Raw genomic sequence first — 24,908 nt, forward strand, 5'->3', positions numbered from 1 at the left:
TAATTTCCTCCCATTGAGTGATTCCATGCCGGAATGCCTTTTTGTTCCTCCTTTTTCTTTAGCTGGTGATTCTACCACAAGACCTTCCAACTTATACATTCTAGGAGTCTAAAAATCCTTAATGAGTTCTGACATACTGAAGAATACGAAATGTTTAAGATATTAATTTATTCTGACAATTAATATTCTTTTTAATATAAATCATGTATCAAATGTAAAACACATCATACCTAAAAGGTTATTAATAGAACCATTTGGACAACATCTTTAAGAACAGATCTCAGTATTTGAAAAAGAATTATGGTCCCTCTTGTATTTAAGTCAACAACATGAAGTCAATGAATTGCTAGCCATTCATGGTGACAGCACAAAGTGTCAAGAAGTTTCTACTCTTTATGTGCAGACAAAATGTCCCTCTCAGGCAACTCAGAGAGAAAGGTGGCTCCTTGCCACTTAATCTGGACTGAGGTTTACACAGAAAAGTATCACACAAACAGGAATGATCAAAAGTCCTTTCTGTATAATGATATCACACAAAACTCCCAATGGGTGAAAGCATGAGTTTTAATAAAAAGCACATTACAATCCAATTAATTAGTGAATTAATCTTTGGAAGTAAAGTAGTAGAATATGGCCCAATCTGGAAGAAATCCCACCCACACCCCGAAACATGTTCGAAATCTCCGATGCATTTGGTCAGGAGAAGAGAATAAAGATACAGTTATGTCATCAATAAGATCAGGAAAGCGACTTTGAATTGGCTGTCTGCTTTGCAGCTGCAATTGCAGATCCTAGGACTTCAACGAAGTTGTGCACATCCTGGAAAGTATTGTAGAGAGGAACTGGGGCAACCCGGAGAGCATCAGGTTCCCGCATGTCGCACTGCAAAACACCCAGATAAACATTCCACAAATTGAACGCCTTTGTGTTGGTTTGTCATAAGTGAAAATATAAAAAAAAATCACATGTGTAACATTTGTGTACCATACCAGCCACCATACTTTCCTACAAACCTTTTTCCCTGTAATCTGGAAGAACACAATCACAGATCATTTCCATATTATTTTCAAGACAATTACATGATTTGTGCTAGGACTTCAAAAAGTCTTCAAAAAACCCTTATTTTTAGAGTGTCTTTCCAATCATTACTTTGTTCTTGGGTGAAATGTTAACCTCAGTGACCCTCTCGTCTTTTCCTTTAATCGCAAAACTGGAAACATAATACTCTAACAAGCCTCATAATTCTAAGGTATTAGAACCAGACTTGTCTTTCTGTTGGTGGAAAGAACCAAAATCCAACAGACCACAATTTTCCTTTCATATAAGGTTCATAAAAGCTGCATTATAAAATTATACAGCATAAAAGGGACATTTTCTTTGGGTAGTGGTTTGAAGGAATTGTTTGATATTGATTTTTAAGAAGAAACAAAGGAAATCAATCAATCAACCAACCAACCAATCTTTAAATTAGGGGTGTTCACAGGGGTGGGTTTCTACTGGTTCTGTCCACCTCTGTAGAACCGGTAGCTCTGAAGAGCAGCAGACAGAACCGATTCTATGTCTGCTGATGTTTTTGCCCACGCACCCACCCGGGCTCTTACCTGATCTTTATTTCCTGATTTTTCAACTTCAGCTGCCGAACGAGGCATGGCTGCAGTTAAAAAAGCAGGAAAAGAGGGCTGTTTCAAAGGCTGCTTCTCTGCACACAGCATGCTGATGACGATTTACAGGCGCGCGGCTCACAGCATTCAGGGAAGCTCGTAAATCCCGAACCGGTAGTTAACCCTGTCGTAACCCACCCCTGGGTGTTCAACGTTGGCAACTTTGAAGACCTGTGTGGATTTCAACTCCCAGAATTGCTGGCTTCTGCTTTAGATTATTTAATGCTATTGTACATTCACCCCCAACTTTATGATACCCAATTCCAATTTTCCAAAAATTGTTGCATATTCATTACAGGGATGTGTAGCTTAGCCTTGGTCTTAATCTTATGACTTATGTATTAAAACTATCAAGTGATCCTCCTAGAAATGCTACTGCATCTCACCTATTCTATTTTCTTTCCCTGAAACCATGAGATCAACGCTCAATATTTATGAACTCTGAAATGCTACTTTAAACATTATTTTGTTTTGATTATTCTACCCTGCGCATTATAATGCCAATGCTATTCTAAAATTAACATGTCACTCCCATAAAATAAAAGCATTCTGAAGTTTCCAACATAAACCTAGGTTACTTACAGCGACTCCTCGTTTTTCCAGTTCTTTAAAAACATCTCTGACTGGAACAGAGAAAAGTAAGGTGAGTTGGCATCCTCTTTTTTCAGGGTGGGATGGTGTGATCAGTTTTATAAGGGGCTTCTCGGGGTAATTTTTATCTTTGCCATAATAGTGCTTTATCAGGTACTCCAAGTAACCAGTAAGAAGCATGGATTTCCTTCTCAGGCACTTCATTGTAGTTTGAGCAAAGATCTAATTAAAACAAGCAAGCAAACAGAAACATAATTATTGCATGAAAGAACATTCCTTTCTCTACAAAGACAGCCTAAAACGAACCATTTCAACCACACAATACCCTATTTTGATTTATGGCCAACATTTATTTGATCACTAGCAATATCATGCTAGTAGGAAAAGCCAAAAGCCAAAGTTTTCCAAAGTTATAGCCAACCCATTTCTTTTATAGTGTGTCCATATTATAATGACATTTCAGACATATTAAGCAATCAGTTCCCCAAGATCCCTTCTATTCACTGCAAACACCATGTATTGTAGCAAATACACTTGAAAATTATCTCTTGCTAGCTTAATTACATTCAGCGTTATCTTCTAAGTACCGTTCTTCTCTGCTTCTGTACCGTTGTGTTTCAAGGATGATCAAATATTCCCAAGAAAGGAACAGCATAAAGCTACAACTGCTTCCCAGGAATAGTAGGTCTTGTAGGAAACGTGGTTTGGGAGCATGAGGCCCCCTTTGTAAACTGATGACACTGGGAACAAATATTCACAACTTTTAATGCTCTGGGACTTGGGAAGAGAAAGGGATAAAAAAAATACTACTTGCCAGCATGAGGAAGGCAATAGAAGTCATCTCGTATTGCAGAAACTTTAGGAAATGACTTGCTGTAGACCCTTCCCAGCTGGAGTTAAACTTATAAAGATTTTGTAGAGGACGTATACAGATGAAGAAAAAATGTTTCCATCGCAAATATTCTTTCTCGTTGTAAAAGGGTCTCGTCCCATTTGTAAAAGGAAAACTGCCTTTGTTGTGTGTTAACCCTTGCTTTGTTCAGCTGTTTCTTTATCAACTGTACCTTCTGCTTAATGTACCCCTGTGCAAGATGGCAGACCATTTCGTAAGTGTCCTCTTTTGCCAGAGATTGCCTATTTCACTGAACTACAGCAATTAGCGCAAGGGAATCCTGACTGTGCCAAAAGTGTAATGCAAACACAAAAAGGGAAGTTCGTAGAAACTGATGTGCTCTTCCTGCCTTTGACCCCCTGCAGTGGGCTAAATGACAGATTCCCCCCCCCCCCCTCATTTGTAAGCACCATCTGGGTCAGAGCAGAGTATCATCTCTAAGGTCATATAAAGTTTACAAAACACAAAAGATGTTTCAAGGGTAAACCAAATTAATTGCTAAACAGAACGAACGAATGAATAAGTAAATGAATAAATAAATGCACCCTCTCACTGACACCCTCTCGCATACAATACACTGCCATATCCCCTTGGCATTTCTTAATACAGAATTTTAAATCTTAATGTTTTCAAATAAAACTCTCTAGGTTATTAGTAATTCTGTGATTGATTTTGTTTTGTTTTTGTTTTACTGGCAATGCAATTTAGGAGGAAAAAAATAGCTTGGTTTTCACTTCCAAAATGTCCCCAAGTGAGACGTCGGCAGCCTGAGATGAATAAAAATATGTGTGAATATCAAAGGATATGGATGGCTGTCAAATAGCATTTTTCAAAGATATACACACTACATTAGCTTCTGATAGAAATCAGTATGTAAGTAGCAAATTATGAAGCAACACCCATTATATTAGGTTTCCCTAAAGATTGCTAATTGTTTTCTACAAAGCAACTGAGTGAAGACATGCAAGGTACGTTAGAGCTTCTGTTCACAGAAACGAGACTTGATATATTAAATTCTACGTTATTCTTTTCTTTGAAAAAAAAATCACTGATTTGTAACTCAGAAGTGAATAATATTCCAGGATATATTGCTTCCCAGTATTTCTATGAAATTTGGAGATTTTACTTGGGGTTAGAACTCTGTGTCAAGCCAGGAACCCTGACACTCTGGCTCCTCTATGTGGTGCTTCCTTCAGCATTCTGTGTAACAATTCACTGGACTGATTCATAAAAATTTCATAACAGTGAAGCCTTCTGCTGACAGACATTTAGTTTTCCCTAGCTTCAACTGATAAATTAAGCAAGAAATTACAATTTGAAAACTTATAGTGGAATATATTTACTTATTTACTTCTTTAATTTAGAATCCCTTGACTCCTATTGACTCCAGCAAACTTTCAGTTTAAAAACAAGTCAGAATAAGAAGTAAGAAACAAATCATGGACATTCAGATGAGAAAAAAGCATACAAACCAACAAGAATATGCTCTCTCTCCAGAAAGCCTATCCATATTTTCCAAAGAAAAGATTCAGTCCCTATAATGATATTTACATCATGATGTAGCATTGTTTTAAGAAACAGAATTACCAATAAGAGTAATTTTTACATTTATGATGGTGGTAAAATCTGGCTTTTCTGTGGAGTAGCTTCAGAGCATAATCTTTTTTTGGGGGGGCGGGGGGTATGTATGCTTTTTCTCATTTTGGACATACAATCATGATTTTATGTTATGTTTTATAATTACTTGCTTTTAAAGTGAAAGCCTTTTAAGAGTCAATAGGAGCCAGGGGGCTCTAGATTAAATAAAAGAACTAAATAAGTAAATACATTCCCATATAAGCTTGCAAATTTTAATTTCTTTCTTAATTTATCAATTAATGTTAGGGAAAAATAAATGTGGATCAGCAGAAGGCTTCATTGTTATGAAGTTTTTCTTTGTTAGATTGATGTGTTGGGCTAAACTTGATGTTACACAGTGCCTATTTGGTCTTACTACCTTCTTGATTTTTGCATGAAAATATAAATTTAGAGGAACAATGTTTATATTTTAGTTACATAATTTATCAATTCAATTAATTAATGTATTGCATGTTTCCAGCTTCGAAGCCTTTCTGTCTTTGTCTGATTCAAGCATTTACAGTAGCTATGGGTCTGTTCATCTGTTCATGTCGCTGCTGAAAGCAGAATGTGGGACTGCAATGGAACCAATGAAAGGAAAGTGTTCAATGACTTGAGGGCGGGGGGAGGGGGAGAGAGACAGAGACAGAGACAGAGACAGAGACAGAGACAGGGAGGGAGGGAGGGAGGGAGGAGAGAGGGAGAGAGAGAGAGAGAGAGAGAGAGAGAGAGAGAGAGAGAGAGAGGAAAGTACAGTGGTACCTTGGTATTCAACTGCTCTGAAACTCATCAAATTTGGTACCTAACACATTTTGATGCAAAATTTTTGACCCGGTATTCATTGTTTGGTACTCATCGCACAAGCTAGAACTTGTCAGTGTTGGTTGCATTGTAACTCACTATATTATTCCTTGTGGAAAATATTTGTTTGGTACTCATCGTTTTTGGTACTCCTCGCACCTCCTGGAACCAAATAACGATGAGTAATGAAATACCACTGTAACAGGTTATTCAAAGCATTCATCTTTGGACAGATTTTTCACTTTACTGCCATCAAGAAGAAATCTTGCCTAATGAAACCATTTTTTTTCCTTTGTTTGACTGTCTTCTGTTAGCAGAAAATAATTACTCACCTCTAAGCTAGCGTGAAGAGCACAGACCATTAAGATTGAAGGATTGGATAAACGAAATCCATTGATTCCAGGGCTGAGTTGCAATTCTGTAACAATAACACAACAATAGTGTGAGGAATCTGGTTTTATATATAGTTGGAAAAGTACTATGTTTCTCATATAAGGCAGGGTCTTATTTTTTGGGGAGCCCCGAAAAAACGGCTAGGCCAACTTTTCCGGGGTGACTTAATCCCCCCCCCCCGCATCCTCGGGCGGGCGACAACAGCTTGGATGTTGACTTTGGCGTTGGTGGGGCACTTCGTATCGGGAGACCTTCTGCCACTGTTGCTTTCCCTTCTCCCCGTGCTGCCGTGGCATTTGGAGCAATGCTGCGGCGTTTGGCGCAACCATGCAGTGTTTGGCGCAGCGACGCATGGCCAGCCAGGGCTCCTCCCTGCAACCGGAGCCCAGTGGAGACACTCGGCTTCAGGAGCTCCTGTCACCACCTTCCCAGGCATCGTTCGAAGGCAAAGCCCATTCTTTAAAACGACGCCCTACTACCGGTATGACAAAGCTTCCCCTGGCCCAGGCAGCGAGCGCCTCCCTGCCGGGCCCTCCACTCATCCCTCCAGGGCCACGCCGGAGCCAGGCAGGCTGGGCAGAGCCGGGAAAGCGAGCTGCAGTTGCACGCCCACCTGCCAAGCGAAAGAGCCGGGCCGACCCGAGCTTGGCTTCCCACGTCTCTCCAGCCCGACCCCAAAGGGGCCACCGGAAGAGGCTGTCCAAGGCAGTGATAACGCCCACCCGTCCATGGACAGGAAGGCGAGGCGACAGTAGTGCTGCTTCTGTGGCCGGTGGGTCCGGCAGAGAGAGCCCCAAGCTGCCCCTCCTTTCCACCCCTCGCCCAGCCCGTCCCCATGCATCTCCAAACGTGGTGGCAGCTCCAAACGCTGCAGCAGCACGGGCATCGGTGCTCACTCAGCGGGGCTCAGCTCGGAGGATGCAGTGTGGGCTGTTGCCTCACCTCCCTGTCCATGGACAGGTGGGCGCTATCACTGCCTGGCTGGAAGGACTTGGGAAGCCAAGCTTGGGTCAGCCCAGCTCTTTTGCTTGGCAGGCGGGCACGCAACCGTGGCTCGCTTTCCCAGTTCTGCCCAGCCCGCCTAGCTCCAGCGCGGCCCTGGCGGGATGAGCGGAGGGCCCAGCGGGGAGGCGCTCACTGCCTTGGCCAGAGCTCTGCCGCCAGATAGGAGGGCCCGCCTGTCAGCTGTGCTGGGCACCCAGGTGAAGCTCTTCGCGCTCTGCCCGGCACCAGGCAGGGATGGTGGCTGGGCACTTCTCCCGGGGTGGGCCGATTGTTAGGAATATAAGTCACCTAACAGGTATTTGGGTTAGAAATATATAAACCAGGATAAACATTTTAAAACTGTATCTTTAAGAAAATGCAAAACTGTAATTAGGTGTGGTTTCTCAAATGGCCATAAGATGGAGCCAGAAACCTGGTTTGTCTTAGTCTGAGTCTCAGAAGAGAGTGTATCTCTGTTTCCTTCTGTTGGAAAGTATTGCTGTTCCTCCTTTTTTCCTAATTGACTGATATTTCTGGATTTAATGTAAGTCTGTTACTGAACTGTTTTTGACACTGGACTTTGATATTTGGATTATCCCTGGATTGAAAATTGACTGATTTATTTGTGAATGACTTTGGATTGCTTATTTGGACTTTGCTTAAACCTTTCTGGAAGTAAAAACCTACATTTACTGTACAGTGTATCTGTGTGCTCTGTGTGTATTATTCCAACACTACTCTCTATACATCTCCCTATATGCGCTCATTCTCCCAACGGGGAATTACCTCAACACTGGTTATGGGCCCAGGCCATACCAGGCTCAGATAACTGAAAGCTAGTGTGAATGCACAGTACTGTATACAGGCAGCTGTTTACTGTTTAATTGTGGGTTACTATCCTGGTAAAGATGGCACAAGTCACTTCAACAAGTCTATCACTGATAACCCGGTTGGATGGAACAAACTATGTTTCCTGGTCTATGAAGTGCAGTCTACTTCTGGGTAGAGAAGGTTTATGGAATGTAGTTCAAGACCCACCAGATGTATATGCTTGGGATCCAGATAATGAGGATGATGCCAAGAAGCTTGCTGACTTTAAACAGAACAACGAATGAGTCCTTTGTATAATTGGACTAACACTGGGTGACCGGCAGCTAGTCCATATTCGTGGAGAAGAGTCTGCTGCTAGGTGTTGGGAGAATTTGAAGAGGATTTATGTTCGTGACAGTGTAGGTGCACACATACATCTTACTGTTAAACTGTTTCAAGCTTAAACCTTTCTGGAAGTAAAAACCTACATTTACTGTACAGTGTATCCGTGTGCTCTGTGTGTATTACTCCAACACGACTCTCTATACGTCTCCCTGTATGCACTCATTCTCCTAACGGGGAATTACCTCAACACCGATCCTGTGCTGTGGCCCCGGGAGATTTGCCTCCCCACGTGGGGTTGAGCTGCCCTCTTGGGCAGGGGAGGCTTTGTCGTACCGGTAGTAGGGTGTCGTTTTTAAAAGAATGGGCTTTGCCTTCGAACGATGCCCGGGAAGGTGGCGACAGGAGCACCTGAAGCAGAGTGTCTCCGCCGGGCTCCAGTTGCAGGGAGGAGCCCTGGTTGGCCACGCGTGGCTGCGCCAAACTCTGTGTGGCTGCGCCAAACGCTGCGGCATTGCTCTGAACGCTGCGGCAGCACGAGGAGAAGGGAAAGCAATGGTGGTGGAAGGTCTCCTGATACGAAGTGCCCCACCAATGCCGAGGTCAATGCAGGCAGCACCATATCCAGGTGTGTAACAAAAGTACTTCCTAACGGCAAGCCCCCCGCCATTCCCCCCCATTTCGCATGTTTTAATATAGGCCTTAATTTGGGGGGAGGGGCTTAATTTCATTTCATGACTATAAAACATGCTGGGACTTCCTATTGGGGGAAGCCGCATTGTTGGAGAAACATGGTATTCAGCTGCGTTCAATATTATATGAATGCCCTCTTTTGCAGAGAACTTTCTCTAGGCCCCCCAAATCCAGTTTGATGCTACTCTATCAGCTAATCAAAACAATTGGATGTCAACCATTTTCAATATTTTAACGCAACAAGTAGAAATTTACCTTCAAAAATGTTTAGCTCTATTCAACGTAATATCAAATGATCCCCTTAAATTTGATTAAATGTTATTAAAGTCACATTCACACTTTTATGAATAAAGTAAACAGGCCTTTTTTAAACTTCGAGGCTAATCCCTGAAGAAATGATCATTTTCAATAATAACCAATGACTTTAAAAAACTTAATATTTTTTAAATTGAGGACAGCACAATTAAACAGGAGCACTTATAAAAAGTAATCAAACATTAGTAGTATTACAAATTCAAGACTCTAAGTACATTTTAAATGCATAAAAAAAGAGTATAAACGAAATGTCAATGTTACAACTCTGATCAAAATTAAACAAAAACAGGCTGTTAAATGACAGGCATAGAATAATGCCAAATAAATATTATCAAAATTTGGAATTTTCACAGAACAATCAATGTTGTCTTCCTGTTAAGGCTAGAACTGTAGAAGCCAGTGAATTAGGGGGGGGGGGGGGGGGGGGGTGGGGGGGGGGTTTTTTTTTTTTTTTTTTTTTTTTTTTTTTTTTTTTGGGTGGTTTTTGTCGTGGGGGGGGGGGTTTACCTTTGCAATAAAATGTTGATTTTTTTTCTTTGACATTTTGGTGTTTGTTTTTTAAATTCCCAAGCAGTGTTCCCCAACATGCTTTCTCCCCCACCCCCCCGCTTCCTCCCACCCTCTCTCTTGTTGTGACAATAGAGCCACAGAAAAAAGATGGTGTCAAATGAGGCCTTTACCAATAAATCATCTGTATAAATTTGGACATTATTTTGTCTTTTGATTCCTTTTGAGTCTTTAATTTCAGGTTAGAATGGAAACATTTCCCTGTACTAAAAGAGTCATCTTTGCTATTATTCTGCAGCAATGTTATTCCTTTTGATGCCATTTATATACCTTCTTTAAAAAAAAAACCATATAAGTAAACCCTTATTTTGAAACTGAAGGGGAAATATACATACTGTTTTCCATGAGAAACCTGGTTTTGTAGTCATGACCCCACCATCCTATTAAACTGGGGAAGGAGTGATGGTAGAGGACCATGGAAAAAGAAATGACAAGGATTAGTGACGCAATTAAAATATTTTTTTCACAGACATTTTCTAGCAAGATGTATGAAGGAATAAGTGAATGGTATGAAAGGTCCATAGTGGAGTCTTTTTTTATTTTGAGTACTCCTGTAGATGTCCAAGATAAAATAGTTTATTAGAACATTTTCACAATATAGAATATAGGCATATCATAAAGTAATCACAAATCTATAAAACATAGATTGGGAGGAACTGATAATGCTTTTTTAGATTCATAAGTACTATGCCCATAGTAATCAATGGATACAGGAAGCCGTCAACTTGCAACCACAATTGGGACTGGAATTCCGGTCGCTAATTGATGTGCTCATTAACCAAGTCATCATGTAACTGGATCCTATTTTAGAAACATTTTTACTGTGGTTGTTAAACAAATCACCATGGTCATTAAGCAAATCTGTCTTGTCAATTGACTTTGCTTGTCAAGCTGGCTGGAAAAGTCACAAATTGCAATCAAATGACCACAAGATGCTGTGATATCATAAATGTGAGCTGGTCACCAAACCCCTGAATTGTGATGACGTGACTGTAGAGGTGGTGTGACCATAATCATTTCAAGGACAGGTCATCAATCACTTTTTCCAAGACCACAGTAACATCTAACCATTGTTAAAAGAAAAGTTGTATGTTGAGAACTACCTGTAACGCCACCTGAACTCATGGAATGTAGATCTTTTCTGCAGAGGGAGGGCCATCCCACCAAATGTTCAAATAGCAGCTTACTAAATCCAAGGGAAGCATTCCAAGCCAAGGATCAAACCAGGGAAAGAATTAGAATACAATAGAGTAGAGTAGAGTAGAGTAGAGTAGAGTAGAGTAGAGTAGAGTAGAATAGCAATAGCAATAGCAATAGAAATAGAAATAGAAACGGAATAGGAATAGGAATAGGGATAGAATAGAATAGAGTAGAGTAGAGTAGAGTAGAATAGCAATAGAAACGGATAGAATAGAATAGAATAGAATAGAATAGAATAGAATAGAATAGAATAGAATAGAATAGAAATAGAAACGGAAACTGAAACGGAATAGAATAGAATAGAATAGAATAGAATAGAATAGAATAGAATAGAATAGAATAGATCTTCTGTCCACAAATGCAATCAAGAACAGAAGAACTTTACAAGAATCTTCAGCACTTGAAGAAAGCAAGTTCTGTGGGTTTGGTTTCAACAAGATTTTTCTTACGTCAAAATGTAAAATGCTAAGATTTCTGCAATTACCCTTGCAAAGTTTTCAAAAAATTGTATGTGTAGGCAGCTTTGTCTGTACATACGGGCTCCATAAGTGATAGCAGAAAAACTAACCCTTGCTTAGTGACTGCAGTTGGTTCTGATGAAAAGGTTGTTAAGCAAATCGTATGAATAAGAGATGGAGCAAGATTGCTGGTTGTGAAGATTTCTAATTGTTACTGTCACATTCAGGTAAACTTCTGTGTTACAGTGTCATATATCTGACTTCCCACCCTCACCCCCCACATTTGTTTTTGTTGATGGTTATTTCATGATGCTCAGCTGCTTTGTGTCTTTATTTCATATTATGCATTTTATTTGTGCTTAACCATTTTATTGTAAAGTTCCTGGAACCTCATACATGAGCTGAATGGTCATATAAATCAAATAAATAAATGGATGATGTTGACATTTCTACTGAAAACACTAACAAAATAATTATATGTGGCTACCATAGTCAGAATAAATATATAAAAACAATAAATGCCCCTGAAATTTGGATTCTGATGCTCTGAATTGCATGGAAAACTTTTTAACAACTTCCGTCCAATTTTAAGGTATGCTATATGTTACAATTAAACATCAAGCAAAGGCTGTGACCCTTGCTTTATTGTCAAAGGCTTTACTCTATAGCTGTAAGCCATAAATGGCTATTGTGGCCTGGTGTTATACAAGTAGTCCTCAACTTACAACTGGTCATTTAGCAACTGATTAAAATTGTGACGGACCTCCTCAGGGTTACTTAAAATCCAGATTTGAAGTTTCCATGCCCCTCCACGCACAAAAATATATTCTGGGCACTCGGCCACCACCCCACATTTACGACCATTTACAGCATCCTACAGTTAACGGGACCATAATGTATGACTTTTTTTTGCTGGAAACTGGTATTTACCTCTGGTTTCCGGGCGGGGGGGAATTGCCCATGGTGGATAATGAGTTTGCTTACTGTTTGCAACATTTGCTTAATGACTGTTGCAAAAAGGTTGTAAAATAGTTCATGGTCACATGATGACCTGCTTAACTACTGGCATGACTAACAACTGTAATTCTGGGCTCAGTTGTGGTTGAGGATTAAGTCGAGGATTAGCTGTAGTAAGAAACTGTGTTGTATGTTTTTGAATAAAAACAGATCTCAAAGCATTTATATTGTGGACAGACAAGACAGTATTGATTCTACGGCAAAGATAACATTATTCTTGCAGAGAGAACACTTTAGATAAAGTTCACACTTTCCTGATTTTACTTATGCTGATTCCCATTCGCCTTCATTATTTTTATAAACAACTCAAGGCAGTTAACATATTTAACACTCCTTCCTTTTCCTGTTTTGCCTGCAACAACAACCCTGTGACATGGATTGGGCTGAGAGGTAGCAGCTGGCCCAAAGTTATCCTGCTGTCAATCACACCTAAAGTGCAACTAGAACCCTAGTCTCTTGGCGATTAGTCGAAAGTCACCCTGGCAGTCATGCCTAAGGCAGAACTGTAACATTAAACAGGGGTTAATGCACCAGGCTAGGAATGAGAAAACTGTGAGTTCTAATCCTGCCTTAGGCATGACTAGAACTCACAGTTTCCTGATTCCTAGCCTGGTACATTAACCATTAGACTAAAGTGGCTCAAACTAGGAGGAGGCTGTTTGGCTGATATACTGGCCTCGCTTCCTGGAAGAACAACTGAAGTGAGCTTTCCAAGCCTTGGCACTGTCAATCTAAGCTTCCTGTGCCCTAAATGGAATGCTGGATTCCACCTCATTGTGTCTCTTGCCTTTGAGTTTGATGCTTGTTTATTAGATTTCTGGTCTTGACCTCAATCAAGCCAGAGATTATGCTTACAGTTACTATTTTAAGATATTGATAAAAGGAACTCCTTTCCTCTAAAAGTCTATAGAGATTCTCAGTCATCCAGGTCATGGTTGCTCCAAAGATGCTTCTTCAAGAGGCTGAAGAATCTTGGCTGAATAAGCTTCTTGGATGAGAAGCAAAACATCTTCAAAAGATAAACCAGAAAGTCCAGTTGCCCCTTGAAAAAGCACTTTTGGAACTTTCTTTTAAAAGTTCTGCCTGCATTTGCATTTGGATACCTGCGTTTGGACTGAGGCAGGTATAAATGCTTGCTAGCCTTGTTGAAAGTAAAAAAGGGCAGGTAATAGATCTTTTTTTCTTCTTCACATTTTCTTCCATGAAGACCATAGGACATGAATACATTATCCTTGTGACAGTTTTCTCAAAAACAGTAGCAGTCTTTGGGAAACTTGAAAACTAAACTATAAACAAAGTTTCAGGAGTTATATTTTATGGCAACCCTTATTATCCTTCATGGTAATTCTTCCCCTAACTTGGTCTAAATATGGAAAGTGCTGCATTTGAACTTCTTAGATATAACTTCTGATGTTATAGCCAGTTATCCTTAGTTGTTCACTTGGGTCTAGTTTACCTCCATCCTAATGGCCTGTATAAATATTGATGACTTAGGAAAGGGCTGAAAAATTTGAACTCTAAACGAGTATTGGTTTTGCATGGGGTAAGGGAAACATAAAATTAGCCTTAATACTGCTTCTGACAAGTGACAAGCCTGTTAAGAATCAAAATAGCTGAGATGTTGTTATAGGGTTTTATAAATATATAAAACAAGAAGCATTAAAATTATACAGGACAATGCTACAATAAAGTTTACTGGAAAATTTGTGTGCAACTGGTGTGGTGAGAATTCAACATTAGCTTGAATGGGAGGATATGACCAAGGTACTTGTTGCTTTTGGAACTGAAGCTTCCACATCTCTTATTGAACCCTACTCTGACTGTTACAAAATTCAGCAATGTGATTTCCTAACAGAAAATAAACAAAAAACCTAAAACTAGAGGGGTATAAGCCATAAAGAAAATTAGGTGCATTTTTTTTAAAAAAAAAGGAAAGGAAAAAAAGTCTTCACCTGACCTAGAAATATGATCTTGCCCATGAATGATATAGCCCCATTCTTGTATTTTGCAAGCCACAATTGGTAGGTGGCCCACATTAAGTGTGCTCCTGGATACCAGATAATTTTCCACTCCTGAAATTCTGCACTTTCATAATTTCCTTTCATGCTAGTGACAGTATATGGAGCCAAATAGTTAGTAAACTGCATTTTGCATTCAGTACTTGCAAGTCTCAAATAAAATTAATGCACCAGGACACAGACAAAAAGGCTAAGAAGAAAGCTACTTTCCTCTGTGTATCTACTTTTGCTATTATTTCATGCAAATATATAGATTCAGAAAGTTACAAAGGAATTTAGGAACTGCAGTGATGAGTTGAAGGAAAGCCAAGTTCATTTTTGGCTCAAAGTTGTAAAGTTGAACTTTCTTTTGAGCCGGATCTGTATTCCTAAACCTAAGCTTATAGATTTTGCCAGATTTATAATAGCCATTGATGTTGACTGATGAAGAGGGGGGACAGGGAGAGAGAATTTCAATGGGGTTTTGAATTATGGTATTAAGGGTTTGCAGATTTTCAGATACTGGGTAATTTAAGATTGATAACCTATGAGCAAGGCACTTGATGTACATAGTACATTAGATTTTACTACCAAAACATCAAACTTCTAGCATCCTGCAGTTCTTCCTCAGTATAATTAGTTTGGTGTGGCTTTGTTTGTTGTTATTTCAACATACCAATTTTATATTGTTCTTTTATTCTAGGTAATTTAAATATGTTTGTTCTAATTTGGTTAATTGTAATTTCAACTTTTAAGGAGCTGCCCTAGTAAAACACAGAGTGAGATATAAGAAAAAAAGAAAGCCCTATAACTTTGCCAGAAAGACAAGATATAAATAATAAAAATGCCACGATTATAGGTAACCCCTGAGGATGGTTACAGTTCCTTGTCCAACATCAAGGCAGAGGAGACACAAACATGGTGAAACATATTTCAGAGGCCCAATTTTTACCTTCCAAATATGCTCCCTTTTGCAAAACAAGAGATGAGAAAATGGAAGATTTTGAAGAATGAAGCTGATGCCCACAAGGGCCATCCCTCTCTCCCTTTGCTTTCAAGCAGAGCTACTCTAAGGAGCAGTCCCATCCAGAAGTATTATTATTCTTTTTACTTAGTTCAGTTTTCCATTCACATGTGTGATTAAAATAAAACATTGGGTATTCAAAACTTGACTTGTTTCGTTTGTAGTTGCATTAATGATGCTAGAATGTAGGATGTAATGATTGCTGTGTATAAGTGGTATAGACATCAAAGGAGATCTGGTTTAAAGAACAGAAAGGAAGAGAGGCCCCCAGCCCCCTGCATCCTTTGGCTCAGGCTGCTGAATAACAGATGAGCACACTGCACATTTATAATTTATAACTGAAAAATCATGGGGTAAATTTGTGTTCTACAGAGGGAAGAAGGCACTTCCTTTCCACACTCGGCACTTGTTTCTCTCTTTTTTAAAAAAGTGAATGACATAGGGATTCACGTGGTGTTTTTCAAATCAGAGAGATCTTCTGTAAAGGGTACCACCATTAAGATTTTAAGTGGCTGGCCATTTCTCACCATCTTTCCATTTCAATTTTTAGTGCACTGTGTTTCCCTGAAAATAAGACCGGGTCCTATATTAATTTTTGCTCCAAAAGTCACATTAGGGATTATTTTCCAGTTAGGTCTTATTTTTGGAAAATACGGCTCTAGATGCGTCCATCCGGCTGGCAATCTTAACTGGGTCTTATTTTCAGGGTTGGGCTTATATTACAAGCATCCTGAAAAATCACGCTAGGGCTTATTTTCCAGTTGAGTTTTATTTTCAGGGAAACAGGGTATATATTCGGAAATATTTTTTTTCTCTTCTCTCTTTTAACACAACCTGTTTCTTAAATTTTAATCCACACTGCACAATTATTCCAACAATATAAGGAGAAAAATAACTGGTGAAAATATCTGTGTCGTACATGCCTCTTGAATGGAGTATTTAGCATTAAAATATTAGACGCTGTTATGCATCTTGTGGCTAATGATTAGCTGCGTGTTTATAAGGACTATGTATCTGTAAGAATTTAAATGTCAAGTTTCATTTCATTTCTTATTGCTAAAGTCCAAGATCCACACTATATTCTTCCCTTGCCCTTTTCAGCTACGTGCAAATGTTGCCTAATTATCAATCCTATTCTATTTATGGATGGAATTGCTAGCAGATTGTTATCATAGTACATATAAAACAGTCCTATGAAAAGTTCCAAATTTATTATTTGTCTGCTTTTGTGAAAAACTTAAAAATAATGGAAATGCAAATAGAAAGACCTGCTATGGTCTTTTTTTTTTAAATGCTATTGAACATGGTTGGTGAAGTTAAGACTTCCTTCGGTAGGCTCTTTCATTTTGGCCCATCTATTGAATAAACGAAAAAGCACAATTTCAGGAGGAAGGAAGATACATAGAGTAACCCTAAAACTTTACATTACATTATAATGCAATGACAAGCATAACAAGGCTACCTTGGCTGTGTTAGATGGAAATGTCACAATTTTGAGTAGGATTTGTTTATCTCATCCTAGCTTTATTATTTTTTATACATAACTCAAGACCGTGAACATATTTAATACTCCTTCTTCCTCCAATTTTCCCTACCACAACAAACCTGTCACATGGTTTGGGCTGAGAGTTACTGGCTTAAAGTCACCCTGCCGGTTTTCATGTCTGCCTAGTGCCTTAACCATTAAACCAACCTTATCTTATATGAAAATATCACAATTTAAGTAGTTATTTCCCCCCCACCAAATTCTCTTTTCCCCCCCCATTTCATCCTTTTTTATATATTGTTGTTCCCATTTCAGTTAATTAAATAGTTTTGATAATTCACATTGTATTTATGAAACACAAAGCAAGAAAACAAACTTAAGCTATCTTGCTGGCCAAATCCAACGTAATTTACCACTGGTAGAAGTCTGAAGACAAGGCCTCAGGTTGTGTCTCCCTTAAAGATTGATTTTTTTCCTTGTTAGTCCTTTATATTCCATTCAGTTGGGAATTCACCAATCTCTGAACATGTCCCTCTGTATTACCCCTCCAGGTCAAAACAAAAGGAGATTGTGTTCACTTTTATAACAAGGTACAAGTTTTTTGTGCTCGGAGTATGTGAAAGAGAAATGGCTATTATGCTGAGAATCCAATCAGGGCTTGTTGAATTCTTGGAAGCCTCTGGCATTTGTGAAGAGAGTGGTAATTTCATTCACTGAGAATCGGCGGAGGAAAAGCACGAGCTGCCCACAAAAAGAGTTGAAGTCTAAATTAAATCTGAAGAAGAGCTCTTACCAAAGCTCCTCCCGCAAGGCTAATGAAGTTGAATTAAGGCTGTTAAATCAACTTGTGATTGCCTATCATTGCAGAGGACCCATATATTATTTCTATCAGCTGGATTTATGAGGTTCATTTCCATTAGAAGGGAGGAAAGAGGAAGACAGCCAAAAATACTTTGGAATAAATAACAGTTCAATCTTTCTGTTTTCCTTGGGAAATTTAACTGGGAACCAATGTATGCATGTTCGGATGATATCATTTCTGCTTATTATTCTAAATATATTTGAATATGATGAAAAATAGTAACACAATATCGTGCTGGTGGGTGGGATGAAAATATGATTACATTTCAAAAAGCATTCAAATGGATTTAAGATAATGCATATGCTCTTAATGTCCTTTCTAGGCTACAGTTTCTGCTTTCAAGCAGATCTTAGTACCCTTACTTTATCTTCCTTCATTTGTTGAATGAGCCTTGAGTGTATTTTTTGGCAAACACCTTGTGAAGGAATAATGCTAAATTATCTTCAATTGCAGACAGAACAAACCAATACATCTTTCTATCCAGGTAAGCAGATAAAATTTCAGAAATTAAGACTGACTGGTTTACTTTCTTACAAATATCATCTTTGGATTTAGAGCAGCGGTCGGCAACTGGTGGGCCATGGCCCACTGGTGGGCCGTGAGAAAATTTTGGTGGACCGCAGAGAAATCTCACCCCCAGAGCACCCCCACAAAGCAATTAATCCAGGCTGCACAGAAACACAAGACTGCACCACCCACATGGCCTGTGGGAACCCTTCCCGCCCACTTACTCCTTACCCGGTAAACTTGTCTGCACAATTAAAATTGTTTCTAATCTTATTTAAAGGTTTCCTCTCAATTCATCAGTGAGGAAAGCACTCTGGCTCTAAATATAATTATTTATGGTACAAACCATTATAATTCCTTTATGTATGTATGGTGAGGTCCTAAATAAAAAAAACCAAGCTATTCCAATTGAAATACAAAACGTCCAACATAAAATCCACTTTTGTAACAGAAACTTAGCAAAACTGAATTTTATGCAGACCCAATTGTAAAGTATTGTTGTAGCACAAAATGTGGTCACTTTTATGGAAACTTTAGAATGTGTTTATGTATTAAGGAAAATACAGTTGCCTGTTGGGACGAACCCAATTGATTTATGGAGAATGATGTATGGGGCAATTTATTCCTTTAGTACATAACTACTTTGAAAATTATGCTTTGCGCTATAGACATCACTCAATCTCGGGATTAACTGAACTGGTTTCACAAAGTTCATGAAACTTACAAGTTTAAGAAATTATCCACAGCACCCCCAATTCCAAGTCAAATAGGTACAATTCTAAGAGCCTTTCCACACAGTTGAGTTATAATGGTTTCCATTCATCTTTAAGTCAAAATAAAATGACCAAATGTGAACGGCACTTTCTCGCCTCTATTTCCAGTCACTAGTAGTCACCAGATTTCCCTCCGAGGAAATGGGTGACAAGTCTAACATATTTTTATATATTGTCCTTGGTTGGTGTTGGAATGGGGAAGAAATACGGCTGAACAATTAGGGTTAGATGCACCTGGAAAAGCCTCAAAGGTTGTAGAAGGAAGAAAGTCCTAATACTCAGCAAGCACATCTCAGAAATTTGTGCACAGTGAGTCACAGCAGGAAAACACTAATTGCTTATTAACAATTTGACTCTTACAGCTATTGTCTGCAGAATATGTAAATTTACCCTCATTTTGTCTTTGATATGTAGTCACATAGTTACCCATACTTTTTAAACTGTCCTGAAAAAGACCACACCGGTTTAAAAATAGATGTTTTAAAATGATCTTGCCTTCTTGCTTTAGTGTGCTTTAGAGCGTTACACTAACCCATTCAATTCTCTAGATAATTTGCAGCTTCCTTTAAACACTTTCCCTGTCATACGTTCTTACATATTCTGTAATAACTTCACAAAAGGGTTATACGCTTTCAGAGTTATTGCCTATGCATTTAATAAAAAGAGGAGCTGTTGCGCAGTGGTTATATTGAACAGAAGCGGATGGAAAATTTACACGTTGGGGACATAAAGAGGTTTATTTGCTTCTATTAGTGGTTAATTGTCTCCAGCATAAAAAAACGATTTGTTTGATGACTCATTGCATGATTAAACATCCTATGTTAACCTTAGAGGCAAGCAGATAGATGCTTAAGAAAGGGCCCTTGTATACCGAATCTACTTTAACAAGTAAACAATCGACACTCTGACTACTTTAAGGCATTTGTGCACTTCTTTCTTATCCTTTCCCAAGGAAAGCAGGAATATAATATGACAATGAGGAAAAATACCTCAGTGAGGAATCAATGTCCAAAGATATTTCCTAATTTTTGGAAGCGTTGTATGTTATACCTCTTTTCTATAAGAGGACTGTTCAAATCTCTCAGAAAACAATCCCAAAGTTGTATAGATTCCATGTGCCAATTTTTTTTAAAATCTTTAAATAGTATTTGATGTTGCAAGCATGAAATATATAATCCACTATAATTATTCACCTGATTAGTGTAACAGACTTTTAGAAAACATCTTAGTCCAACCTTTGAAAAAAAAAAAAAGGGTCAGCTTTCATAAAGAAAGTCTGTTATATGAAAAGGAATATGATGATGAAACTTGATGGTAATGGTGAAAACTAGTGTTTGTGGTTTAATGTAACAAATTCTTTTCTCCCCATGTTTTCACTCAATATCTCAACCTCCTAAGTATGCTTCTCAGGTCCAAACCTTTACAGACTTGTGAGTGTAACGTGTAGTTTGTCCTTCATTCTCTTAATAATGCTTAATGAAATATTCTAAAAACTGCTTGGACATTTGCCATTCAGTTAGAGAATGCACAAACTGAACCCTGCAGGACTATTGTGTGCCTAGACTGGCCTAATAAATCACATCTCCCAAGACAATGTCCCATTAAACCTAATTAGCCAAAGGGTTTATTCCTAAACTGCCTCTTCTCAGGGGAAGTTTTAACTTTTGGTTTTGAAATGAGCTAGAGGCACTTAAAATGCTTCCCCTTCTTTATTTGGCAGCAAAAATTAGCTTATTCTGGAATGTAGTCAAGGGTGCTTTAAGATGCTGGAGTAAAATGGGGTGGGGTGGGAGAACTGATGAGCATTTTAACATTATTTTACCACAATGGATAAGAAATGGCTAGCCGATCAACAGGCAAATTTGCTTTCTTTATGCAAAATCTTACTATAGCTGCAGTCCGAAATAAGCTCTGCCTCTTGTTAACAGAGTTTGTAAATGTGGCTAGAATTCGGTTGTCTCTGCTAGTTTTATATGTGCCCCCTTTTTAGAAATAATTGCTGTTTGCTAGCGATAAGAAGAAATCTGAAAAAAGTTATGTTGCTGTACACTCTGAAATAAAACTTTTCATCTCATTTTGTATACTTTATGGATCTTACATGCAAAATTCTTTGTTATTGTTTTGAAAAGAAGCCAGGCATTTCAGCTCTGGTTTGTCTTTTAAGTGGAGGCAAAAAGAGAAATTGTTGTATTTAACAAAAACGGTGTTAGGAACATACTTCCTAATCCATATAAAAGTTGGTTATTCTATCCTGGATCAAATCCTCCAATTTTTTTTAATGCACTGCAATGGTGGACTTGAGTGGTTTGTTATGAGTATGTGGGAGGAAATACTGCACATAATTCATGATTATGTTTGTGGGGAATAATATAATAAGTTGTAATTTTCCATTATATGGACTAGCACATACCTTATGAACTACATATCCAAGGTACAGCCATGTTTAAATTTGCTTTTCAATTCTTTTGCTGATATTTTCCCATAAGCCTTAACTTTCAAGAAAAGGCATCTCTTTTGGAGTCTGGGACTGGCAGGAGAGCATTTAATATGTTGTAGCATTTTTAACTGTTCTCAGGCCTTTGTGAACAAAGAAAATAGTCAAGTCAACCTTGGGAAAGGTTGAGAATGTATCTAACCCAAACCTATGTTTTTCTCTCTCAAATGTTTTTTTTTTCACTTGATCAATGTTCTTTTCTATGGCTGTATTGCAATTCTTGTGAAATAAGTGAATTGATAGGGGAATATCAAAGAAGTGAGACAAGAGGGGGATGAATGCTTAGCAAGTTTGGGTGACAATAAGAGCTTAACCAGTGCTGGGATTCAATTTTTTTTACTACCGGTTCTATGGGCGTGGCTTGGTGGGCATGACAGGGGAAGGATACTGTAAAATCTCCAGTCAGAGGTGGTATTTGCCGGTTCTCTGAACTACTCAAAATTTCTGCTCCAGAACTGGTCAGAACCTGCTGAATACCACCTCTGGGCTTAACTAACTTTAAACATTTAGGTATTAATAGTAGATTATAGGCGGTCAGAAAGCATGTGACCAGACTGCGCCTATCAACTGGGCCTGGAAAGGAATGATGTGGTGTAAACTGACAGGTGTAGGGTGATTATAAAACTATGCTTTTATGTTATTTGGATATGGCCACTTGCCTTTGTATTGAGATCCACCAGCCTTTGCAAATGCTTCAATAAAACTGTTTTGTATTCCAATAACTTTTGAGTTGGAGTTTTACTCCTCACATGTTGGTGAAATCTTCAGAAGCTTAGTCCCATGAAATGAACACAGGGGACAAAAATAAAAATATTTCACGGCCTGGTTATCTTTGTGTGAAACGGTTGCTATAGATGTATTTGATTTATAAGTAATCCTCAACTTACATTCTTTTAGTGACCATTCAAAGTTACAATGGAACAGGAACTATAAACTGACAATGACTATTGCATATAAGGAAAGACTCTATAAAATGTTTTATAGGTAGCACTTGCCACCGGCAAGATTAGCAAAAATGTTTGGTGACATGTCTACCAAATGTTGGAAGTGTAATCAAACCCCAGGTACTTATCATATGTGCTGGACTTGTACGAAAGCAATAAAATATTGGACAAAAATACATACATGGTTGGAAAAGATGATTAAGCAACATATAGATCTAAAGCCAGAAATACTTTTGTTGGGTATAATGCCAGAGAGCTATGATAAAGGGACTGTATATTTATTTCAGTGGTCTTCAACCTTGGCAACTTTAAGACTTATGGACTTCAATTCCCAAAATTCCTCAGCCAGCCGGCTGAGGAATTCTGGAAGTTGAAGTCCACAAGTCTTAAAATTGCCAAGGTTGGAGACTCCTGGTATATTTAGTTTTGCATGTATTGACAGCTGCAAGGATTGTATTTGCACAATATTGGAAAAATGGGAACACTCCATCAGATGAGGGCGTAATTCGGAAAATACTAGACTGTGCAGAGATGGACAGATTGACATTAAAAATAAAGAACAAAGAAGACACAGAATATTACTTAACATGGAATAGATTTTACAAGTGGTTAGAGATAAAAATCTATTTAAAATTATTCTGTTACACTATTATTTTTGTTGTTAGTATACATGTTAGTATTTGTTTTTTTTGTTTTTTGTTTGTAAATGATATGCCCTGACAATAGTTTTCAAAATATTTATGAATAAAAATAAAACACACACACACACACACTGATATATATATATATGTATGTATGTATGTATGTATGTATGTATGTATGTATGTATGTATGTATGTTTTCTTAAGTTTTTGCAGGTACTTACAACTTTAAAAGCACAACTAAAATGACGTGGGAAAATACCTGAACAAAGCTGAATGACACACACACACACGCACACACACACACACATATATATTTTCTTAAGTTTTCGTGGGTACTTACATGTATGGTATTCAGCTTTGTTCAGGTATTTTCCCACGTCATTATTGTTGTGCTTTTAAATTTGTAGCAACGTTTCGGCAGAATCTCATCTGCCATCATCAGGCTTCTGTATAGTGTTCATCTGTGAGTCAGACAAACGGCTGTGAAAGCCTGACTCACAGACAAGCACTATACAGAAGCCTGATGATGGCAGATGAGATTCTGTCGAAACATTGTTACAACTTTAAAAGCACAACTATAATGACGTGGGAAAATACCTGAACAAACCTGAATACCATACATATAAATACCCGTGAAAACTTAAGAATATATATATATATATTCATTCTTAAGTTTTCATGGGTATTTATATATATATATGAGACGGGACCTAAGCACTGGATTTATATATATATATGTACAGTATATATACTATATATATATAAAGCTACAATGGCACTGAAAAAGGTGACATGACTGTTTTTCATACTTACGACCATTGGCAACTGGCATGCATTTATGATGGTTGCAGTGTCCCAGGATCTTGTGATCACCTTTTGCACAATGTTACTAATTTATCAAAAGAGCAATTAATAGCAGTTGCCAAAGGTTTTCCCATTTACAGTTATCAGAAAGATTCAAAAGGGACAAAAAGATTTATGGTATGGAGCAAACTTAGAAATAATTTAATTTGCTCCATATCAGCGTACTGATAGTGAACATATGATTGTTAAAATGTATAAACATTTGTTGAAATTTGAAATGGAGGAAGAACAGGTTAAAGAATATACTATATAGTAAGTTAAGAATTTTGGTTATAATATAAAGATGGACCAATGGAAAAACAGGTGGTTAGTTGAAATTTACATTGTGTTGATGTTAAAAGAGATTTTTTATAAAATGACACCTTTTTATTATATGACATCAGAGAAATTCTATAGAATGCATAAAGGTACTTCAAGTGTATTTTGGAAATGTGAACAAGATGAAATTTTTTTTATCATACTTGGTGGACATGTACAAAAAGCTAAAATATTTTGGATTCAAATACATATTTTGATACTAAGGAGTTTAGAGATTAATATTCAACTGAAGTCAGCACTCGTCTTATTAGGGCTAATGGATAAAAAGATTAATAAAAGCCATGGAAGATTATTTCAATAAATTATTACTGCAGCAAGATTATATGCAGAGAGATGGAAAGATTCAAATTACTCAGTATAAGGGAATAGTTGATGAAATTGACAGATCTTATGGAGATGGATAATTCATTTGTTTGATTAGAGAAATTTTCTACACTCTTTGGTGACTAGAAACCTCTAATAATTTTTTTGCACAACATGAAAAAGATGAACTTATAATGTATGGTTTTGATGATTAGACAGGACGGATTATGGGACAAAGAGTACTATGAGGTAACTCTAAAGAGAAGGAAGTTAAAATATAATTGTAATCATAAATTTGTGAAGTTACTTTTTTCTTTCTTTTCATTTTTTCCCATTCTTTCCTTGCACTTT

General features: G+C 38.0%; 1 protein-coding gene across 4 annotated transcripts in view; it reads right to left on the minus strand.

Annotated features, from left to right (window-relative positions):
• Positions 1-546: 546 nt before the first annotated feature.
• Positions 547-24,908, minus strand: part of KYNU (kynureninase) — a 119,816-nt gene continuing 95,454 nt past the window's right edge. For all 4 annotated transcript variants that reach the window (XM_087950080.1, XM_026673517.2, XM_087950082.1 and 1 more), the window contains exons 11-14: positions 10,002-10,054; positions 5,895-5,980; positions 2,244-2,474; positions 547-882 (exon numbers count right to left, since the gene is read on the minus strand). In XM_087950080.1, the coding sequence (XP_087806206.1) occupies positions 739-882; positions 2,244-2,474; positions 5,895-5,980; positions 10,002-10,054 (514 nt within the window). In that variant the 3' untranslated portion in view covers positions 547-738. The remainder of the gene's footprint in view (positions 883-2,243; positions 2,475-5,894; positions 5,981-10,001; positions 10,055-24,908) is intronic.

Source organism: Notechis scutatus, chromosome 1 (assembly GCF_049901735.1).
Source record: "Notechis scutatus isolate UNSWTSFEM ecotype Mainland chromosome 1, rNotScu1.2, whole genome shotgun sequence".
NCBI classification, from domain to species: domain Eukaryota; kingdom Metazoa; phylum Chordata; class Lepidosauria; order Squamata; family Elapidae; genus Notechis; species Notechis scutatus.